General features: G+C 59.7%; 1 protein-coding gene across 5 annotated transcripts in view; it reads right to left on the bottom strand.

The window, feature by feature from the left end:
- Nucleotides 1-447: 447 nt before the first annotated feature.
- The window catches only part of PTDSS2 (phosphatidylserine synthase 2), a 31,473-nt gene continuing 23,511 nt past the window's right edge, over nt 448-8,409 (bottom strand). Inside the window, exons 4-12 of one of the 5 annotated variants that reach the window (XM_011380769.2) lie at nt 7,582-7,709; nt 3,642-3,776; nt 3,213-3,263; nt 2,656-2,773; nt 2,423-2,558; nt 1,904-2,018; nt 1,664-1,809; nt 1,392-1,577; nt 448-1,227 (exon numbers count right to left, since the gene is read on the bottom strand). In XM_011380769.2, coding sequence (XP_011379071.1) covers nt 1,068-1,227; nt 1,392-1,577; nt 1,664-1,809; nt 1,904-2,018; nt 2,423-2,558; nt 2,656-2,773; nt 3,213-3,263; nt 3,642-3,776; nt 7,582-7,709 — 1,175 coding nt within the window. In that variant the 3' untranslated portion in view covers nt 448-1,067. The remainder of the gene's footprint in view (nt 1,228-1,391; nt 1,578-1,663; nt 1,810-1,903; nt 2,019-2,422; nt 2,559-2,655; nt 2,774-3,212; nt 3,264-3,641; nt 3,777-7,581; nt 7,710-8,409) is intronic. The other 4 variants (XM_011380770.2, XM_011380771.2, XM_011380772.2 and 1 more) reach the window with 4 other exon arrangements.

Genomic DNA, 8,409 nt, shown 5'->3' with positions numbered 1-8,409 from the left:
GGTGAGGTAAGCTGCTGCCATGGCACAGCCGGGACAAGTGCACGCGCAGCGTGCCCGTGGCTGGCAGCCCTTCCACGGCCGCCCCGATACCCACAGGCCCAGGCCCCAGGCCTGTTCTCATCTCTGCAGTTCTGACTCCCCCTAAACCAAGGAAACCCAGCCCTCTGAGGCCAGAGTCCTCCTGGGGGCAGACTGGGTCCACCCCAAGAGGGCAGGGAGGGTCCTCACAGCCGGGGTGGGGACTTGGGGACCCAGAGCTCTTTTCACTTACGGGTTACTTTTCAGAGCAGCTGCACCCACAGCCAGGTTCCACTGAGGGTACAGCTGGGGTGGGAGGTCTGTCTGGGCCCAGCAGCCCTGCCCGCTGGGCTCGTTCCCCATCTGGGAGACGTTGCAGGGAGGCAGGCGTGGGTGCACGGCGGGGCTGGGAGTGCCAAGGACACGAGCCGCAGGCCACTGCTGCTTTATTTGTTCTGTTTGCTCACAGAGATGACCATTGGGTCCAGGCCAGAGACCCCATGACCCTCTGCCCACCCTGGGCACCTGGGCCTTGGAGCTTTGGACGCGACGCCACAGCGCCCTCTGCCGCGTGCACACGCCTCCGTGTTGGTGGAGCTGGAGGGAGCCTCCGAGGGAGCGGCTCCGGGCCGCATGTGTCCACCTGTCTCCGCCACCTCGCATGTCCGTGGGTTGGGCACCGACACAGGCCGCCAGGGGGCCGACGGGCGCCAGCAGGGAGAAAGGGGGCCCAAGGGCCTGGTGTGGACCCAGAGGCCAGTGGGCCGACCACGCAGAGACCCCAGCCACACCTGCCAGCCCGAGAGGCACAACTCTTACACACACGCACCCTCCACACGCGTCCCCCGCACACGCCACACGCATGCACACATGCCGCACGCACACCGCAGCCTGGGCTGGACCGCCTGCACGCCCTCCTCGCTGAGCCCCGTCATGCACACGCACGGAGAAGAGGGAAAACCCAGGAGGCAAGGCCCGTCAGGCTCCCGGCGGGAGTCACAGGGTGCGGGGACAGCAGGCCAGGGTCCCGGTGGTCACGAAGGGCAGTGTCAGTTCAGAGCCGGCGCCCCCTCCCTCTCAGCCTGCGCTGGCTCCGGGGGGTCGCCCGGTCCAGGCGGGTGCCCGTCCACGGGGCCAACAGCACCGCCCTGGTCACTGCCGCTCTGCTGCTTCTGCCGCCGGGTCTCCTTATACCGCAGGGTGATGTCCCTGGGGGCAGTGGGGACTGTGTTACTGAGAGCCGGCCTGCAGAGGCCCCGCTACACTGCTCTGCTCGGCCGGAGTGGGGAGCACAGAACCGCGCAGGACCGCGCCCAGTCAAAGCCCGGCTGGGAGCAGGTGGCAGCCTGCGCGGGCCGCAGGGGGCCGCTCACCGCAGGAAGAAGCGCCAGACGGTCCAGGTGAGCACCAGCACGGAGCCGAGCGTCCAGCACTGCGCAATGTAGAAGGGCAGGGACAGCGTGAGCGTGTGCGGGTCGTACTTGACCACGATGAGCAGCTCCGTGGCGGTGATGGCGGCCACCAGCCAGGCCTGCTGGCCCAGCTTCTTGTGCGGCTTCCTGCAGAGGGAGGGCTCGAGGTTGGGGCGGGCGCGGTGGTGCCAGCTCCGCCCCCGGCTTGTCCCGCCCCGGCCTGCGGCCCTCACGGGTCGTCCATGAAGTCGTAGATCTCCCGCATGGCCACGCCGCCCACGTTCACGAAGAAGACCAGCCGCAGGAGGACCAGGTAGTGCTCGGGGGGCAGCCACAGCACGAACTTCAGGTAGAAGGTGTTCAGCTCTGCCAACAAGAACTGCGGCAGAGGGCGTGGGCAGCGAGCCCCCACCCGCCGGGCCCCCACGTGCCCGGCCCCCACCCGCCGGGCCCGCCTGAGGTCGGCAGCTCACCACCAGGATGATGCCGCACACGGCCAGCCAGCGGCGCAGGCTGGACGCCGGCTTCCACTCGAAGCGGACCCAGCTGTAGGGCGTGAACTGGAAGGCGATCCTCTTCATCTTGCCCCTGGGGGCCGGAGGGCTCTCAGCCACGCCCGTGCTGCTCCCTCGCCCCATCCCCAGAGGTCCCCGTGGCGGGGGGCTGGAGGCCCCATACCCCAGCCCATCCCACTCTTTCCCTGGACGGTTCCTTTCTATTAAAACCAACGTAAAACTGCCAGGGCGCCTGCAGCCACTTCGGAGCAGGCGGCAGCCTCCCAGGAAGGCCACAGGGGGGGCTGCGATGTTCTGGCCGCCTGTTCCCGGTTCCCACGGCAGCCCAGGGTCAAGTGCCAGGTGGAGATTCCAAGAGGCAAAATCCTCATCTGTTGCGCCCCCCCATTCCCGAAAGAGGCACCGGATGGAGCAGGGCCTGGACCCTGGGCCACCCCCAGGCCCCACAGATGCCCGGGCCCCCATGCAGACACGTACTTGTACGTTGGAATGTTCCAGAGGCCCTGCCACTTGTACGTCTTCAGGGACAGCCACTTGAGGGTCTTCATGCCGCAGTAGATGCCCAGCCCGTTGCAGACAAGCACGTCCATGATCCACTGCGGGAGGAGGGCGCCTGCGGACCCCGCTCTGTCTCGCCTGGGCCGGGGGGCCCTGCGCCCCGGGGAGCCTGCTGGAGGCCGTCGTGTCTCCCGCCCCCCGGAGCGCCGCACCTACGTGGTCCCACCAGCACTCGCTGAAGTTGGGCAGCTGGTGCTCCAGGCTGTACTCCAGGAACTCGAACATCACACTCACGACCGTGCACGTCCACCAGTCGCGGATCATCAGCGTCTGCAGGTCGGGCCGACGGGGACGCTGCGGGTCAGCCCTCCCGCCACAGCCCCCCACCCAGCAGCCCGACGGAAGGCTTTCGGGTGACCTCTCGGTGCGGTGCGTCCGCTCACGCGTCCAGGGCCCGAGGGCATGCCAGGTGGGCCCCACGCTCATGAGCGGCGTGGGCATGGTGGCAGAGGCCTCGCAGGGTTTCTGCCTGCGGCTCTCACAGGCCGCCACCATGCCAAGGACAAGCCGCAGGTTGGGGTCATACCCGGAGCTCCCAGGAGGTTTTACGAAGCCTCTGGACAGCTGGCTCGTCTTGCACTGTGGCCCCCGGGCCCGTGCCCTCCACACCCCGACCACTCTGAACGTCCACCCGCCACGAGAAGCGGCCGCAGAGCCCAGGGTGGGGCTGAAAACCAGGGGATCCCGCCCAACAGCGCGGTCACCGTACCTTCAAGTACCAGCCGAGGAAGTGTGCAGGCACGAAGCCGTCCAGCTTATCCTGCAGGGGACGGGACGCAGGCCTCGCACAGCCCCCGTACCCCATCCTCGTGACCCCCTGTGGTCCCCAGTAGCCCTGCCTAGCACCAGGTCGTGTGATGTCCCTCAGGGGCCCCGGCAGCCCCCTCGCCCCCTGTGCACACCCTGGCTGGCTCCCACCCAAGTCCAGGGCCCCAGGGCACCCCACAGCCCTCCGAGGGACGAGGCCAGGGGCTTGCACACATGCTGTGGGTGGACGACACACCTTGACCCGAGGAGAGAAAGGTGCCCTGCAGTGGGCACCCGCCCACCCATGCGGTCTGAGTGACTCGGGCTCCAGAGAAGCCCCCGGCGGGGCAGCCCTGGGCCCACCCCACGCCTGGTTCCCGGCCGACCTTACCCACACATTGTGGAAAGGGTCGGTCTCGTTGTCTGCGTCGTAGATGAGGCAGTTCCCCCCGTAGTCCCTCTCTGGCAGCGGGACCCCCAGCTTGGGGTCAACATACTTCAGAAACTGGCGGCCGTCCTGGACAGTCTGCAAGGTCAGTGTAGCCACACACATGCACCGGCCACGTCCCTGACAGCTCCAGCTGCACGGGCGGACTGGGGCGTGCGGTGCACAGACAACACCTCCACCGACTGTGCGGGCACATGCCGTCCCCCAGGCAGTCCCAAGTCCCAGGTGACGCTCGCACCCCACAGGACCATGCTGCATGGGTCACAGGTGTGCCTCCCATGGGAGGGGCAGGGGTGGCCCGAGCACTGGGGGGTTCTCTTTGCCCCCCCCACGCTTCGCGCGGCCCCAGGACAGCCTTTCCCAGACACGTACACACCAGCATCAGCCAAACGGTCCCGAGACGGCACTGACGGAGGAGGGTGGCCCACAGCAGGCGGCCCACTCCCCCTCCGGCCACAAGCTGGGCCACCAGTCCACAGGGAGCGGCCCCACGTGCCCAGCATCAGGACCCCATCCCCACACCCCTGCCCCGAGCAGTAGCCAAGGAACAAAGGGGGGATGCTCAAGCTGCATGGACAGGTGACACTCAGACCTGCATCCTGTCACATGACTGAGGCCCCTGTCCCTGACTTGGGGTCTTTGGAAGTGACCCTCAGACAATGACATGATTCATAACTATTTGCCCACATGTGCTGTGGCGACCACAGGATCCGAGGGTTAGGAGGGCTGCGTTCCTGAGTCAGCCGACCATGTCAGCAGAATCCGGACATTGCAGCCAAACTACAGACGCCGTCTCTCATGAACGGGGACGCAAAGTCCTCAGTGAAACGCTAGGAAACTCCACCCAGCTGTACAGAAATGGGGTCATCCACATGACCAGTGGGAGTTACACCAGTAACACCAAGTTGGTCGAAAATAAGAAAATGAATCGATGAAACACACCATATTAACAAAGGGAAAACCACATGATCACCACATTTGATGCAGAAAAAGCATCTGACCAACTCCAACACCCTTTCATAATAAAAAGACAAATTAGGAGCAGAGGGGACCATCTTCCACGGAATCGTGGGGCCTATGAAAAACCCACAGCCGACGACGTGCTACGTGGTGACACGCTGAAGCCCTTCCCCTAAATCAGGGACACGACGAGGCTGTCTGCCTGCTGGTCTGGGGGACGGCGCCTGAGACTGTAGCTGGGGCAGCACAGGAAAAAGAGAGGAACCGGGTTGGAGAGGAGGGACGTCCTGACACCTGCTACGGCACAGATGCACCGTGAGGACACTGTGCTGACTGAAATGAGCCACACGCAGGACAATCACCGTGTGATCCCACTTACCTGGGGTCCCTAGAAGTGTCAGTCACAGAAACAGGACGTAGGGGGTGGTTCCGGGGGCTGGGGGGCTGGGGAGTGTTTCATGGGGACAGAGCGTCGGTTTGGGATGAGGACAAAGTTCTGAAGATGGTGGCGATGACGGCAGCACGTGAATGGCCCTAATGCCACTGAACTGTGTAATGAAAAATGGCTACGATGGTAAACTTTGTGTTACGTGTATTTTGCTAAAATTAATTAAACACACTGTCATAAAACTGAAAATTGCAAAGAACTACATTCGTGTGTGCGCATGTCAAAGTGGCGAAGTGTGACAAGCGCTATGGCCTGAATCGATGTTAATCTCCTGGTGCGGCACTGTTGTACGTTTATGGAAAATGTCACTCTTGAGGGACTGGGTGAAGGGCACACGGGACCTCCCTGTACAATTCTTTAGAACTCCTTGTGAATCAACAATAATTTCGAAATAAAATATTTTTTAAAAACCCTCAAAATGGAGGAGATCTAAATGTAAAATCTAAAACTATGAAACTTTCAGAAAAAAACAAAGGAGAAAAATCTTAGTATCTTAGTAACATGACATTAGAAAAAAAAATTTTAGACGTGACATCACAATCTCAATCCAGAAAAGAAATGAGGAAGACCACTGTTAAGGAATGAAGGACAAGCTACAGACTTGGAGAAAATATTTGCAAATCACAAACCCAACAAAGGACTTTATATCAAGACTATATAAAAATCTGTCATAACACCATAAAAACCCAGTTTTTAAAAAGGCAAAAAACCTGAACACTTCCGAGAGTGGATGTCTGCGTGGCTAATAAACACATGAGAAGTTGGGTCAACATGACCAGCCACTCCAGAAACGCAAATCAGGACCGTGCTAAGCCCTGCTGCCTGAAATGAAGCATCTGGCATGTGCCGACAAGGGCGTGACCCCTGGATCTGCCACTGGGCTGCCGGGAGAGCTAACGGCCTGGCCCGCAGGGAGCTGTGCTCACCGCAGCCCCGCAGCCCCACAGGCGACAACTCCCAAGTGTCACCACCTGGTGACTGCGCGCAGGTCGCGGAGACCACTTGGCATCACAAAGCAGCGGAGTGCTGAAACGCACAGGCTGGATGGGTTTCAGAGGCATCGTAGGGCCCCGGACAGGAGATGCTCAAAGGCGAAACTGGGGATGGAGAAAGAACCCATCAGTGGGGCGGGGGCTTGGGCCGGGGAGACGGCAGACTCTCAGGAAGGGACGTGAGGGTGTCTGCGGGGGCGGGGCTGTGTCCTGCCGGTGTTTATGCAAATATACACAGGTGTTAAGACTCACAGAACTGAACACCTGCCCTAAAAAGTGAAATTTACCAGCCACACAGAGTTTGAGACTGAATTAAAGTGCTTTGTAAATTGAAGGTCACCATCGAAATGCATTCATTAGATTAAGCAGAACAATCAATACCAATAAAACAGACACTGGTGGCCACAAATCCTGATCCAACATTTACTAAGGAGACAAGCTTCTAACTGCCACCCTGACCATCCTGCACAACGTGTGCCAGGAGGGAGAAAGGCACACAAAACCACACTGCTCAACCACAAAATCAAAACCAAAAAACCCCAGCGAAGACTGGCCCTAGGTCCACCTCAAACACTCAGAGGACCCCGCGCCATGGGGTCAGATGTGCTTCTTCCCCGGCATGTGGCTCCGGGCCCAGATCTGGAGCACCTGCCACTCAAAGCAGAGGCAGCCCAGCAGGCACCCTCATAGGAACCAGTTGGACTTGCCCGGCCCTGCCCACACTCGTCTGGCCCAGAGGCCGCCAGGACAGGGTCGACGCAGCACGGCCTGACCCAGGGGCCCAGGCCCGCTGAGCTCCAGCCGGGGACACAGCCTCTGCTGAAAGGCAGTGGGTCCAGCTTCTCACAAACGGATCCTTCTGGAGGGTCTTCTTGCAGACTCTGCCCACTTTTGTTAGGGTCCAACCATGCCTCTGTGGACCCTGAGAAGGAATGTATCTACCAAGAAGGACTCCCAGCAGTTAACTGGGAGCAGTTCACGACCAGAGTCCAGCGGCCGTTGCTGACAGAGGCCCCACAGGCCCGGCACACACTGCATTTCAGGAAAGACACAGACTGAACCTGGAGGCTCCTGTCCTCTGAGCCAGCCCTTATAAAGGACTTCCTGGTACTGGCTCTTGACCAATGGGCAGAGAGACCTGTCCCATCCGATTGGAAGTTGGCAGCTATACCGCACCTGTATCTATACTGAACAATCAGAGCAGCTCCATACCAACCAATCAAAAAAATCTGAGACTGGCCAATCAGGACAGTGCTATTCAGACGAATCGGACCGTGCAAATTTGGATTCCTCGTCCGCACAGAAATGGGCCCATCGGGGACCAGGGCAGGAACTTCCCTAGAAAAGCAGCCTCTCCTCTAGGTCCAGGATGCTCTTTTGGTTTCCTGCGGTTTGCAAGCTGCTCACTCCAACAGTTTCTCCTCTTCCCCACACCTCAGACTGGAGGGGCCGATGTGCAAAACCTCCCGTCACCTTCACTTACCTGGGGGCCACATGACCACCTGAGCTCCCACAGCACAGCCAACACAGAGGAGCCGCTTACCTGGAAGAGGATGAAGATGAGGAACAGCTCGTAGACCACACTGGCGCACAGCCAGAACCTCCAGTAGGCTGCAACACACAGAGCGCGGGGCGTCAGGCAGCCCCAGGCTGGCGCCTGCTGGCAGAGTCCGCCCCGCCGTGGTCCTGGCCACCTGCGCCATCTGTTCCAGCCCCGTTGTCCCTGGTAGGGACTTTATAAAGCAAGACGTAACTCGGAAGTGAGCCCAGTTTCTCTCTGACTGTTCTCTCTTCCTCTGTCTTCCATTTCCGTCCTCAAATCTTTTATTTCTCTTTATCTCTCCGCGGTGGCGCAGAAGGCCCCTAAGCTGTGGGACAGGAGCACTGCCAGCAAACACCCTGTCCCGTATTTACTGGCAATGCTCGCAAACCTCAACCCCGGATAGGTCTGCAGTGTGTTTTTGGTGGATACCCTTGATCCTGTTAAGAAAACCTTTTAATTCCAGTTTGCTAAGTTTTTATCATGAATGAGTATGTAATTTTACTTTTCTGCATTTAAGAGTATCGACTCTTCTCTTTTGTGTTAATGTGATGAATTACATTAATGCATTTTCTAACGTTGAACCAGCCCTGAATTCTTGGGACAAACCCGGTTCAGTCACGATGATTTGTTTTAGGGAACACAGCCTTCGATTTTAATCGGCGCACTTAGGGACTTGTCCCTCTGGTGACGATGTGAGCAACGGTATATCATATGCTCAAGAGTTGCTAAGAGGATAGATCTTAAATGTTCTCAGCACCAAAAAAACTG

Source organism: Pteropus vampyrus, unplaced genomic scaffold, assembly GCF_000151845.1.
Source record: "Pteropus vampyrus isolate Shadow unplaced genomic scaffold, Pvam_2.0 Scaffold405, whole genome shotgun sequence".
In the NCBI taxonomy this organism is placed as follows: Eukaryota; Metazoa; Chordata; class Mammalia; order Chiroptera; family Pteropodidae; genus Pteropus; species Pteropus vampyrus.
The sequence above is the reverse complement of the archived record's forward strand: the minus strand, read 5'-3'. Positions and strand labels throughout refer to the sequence as shown.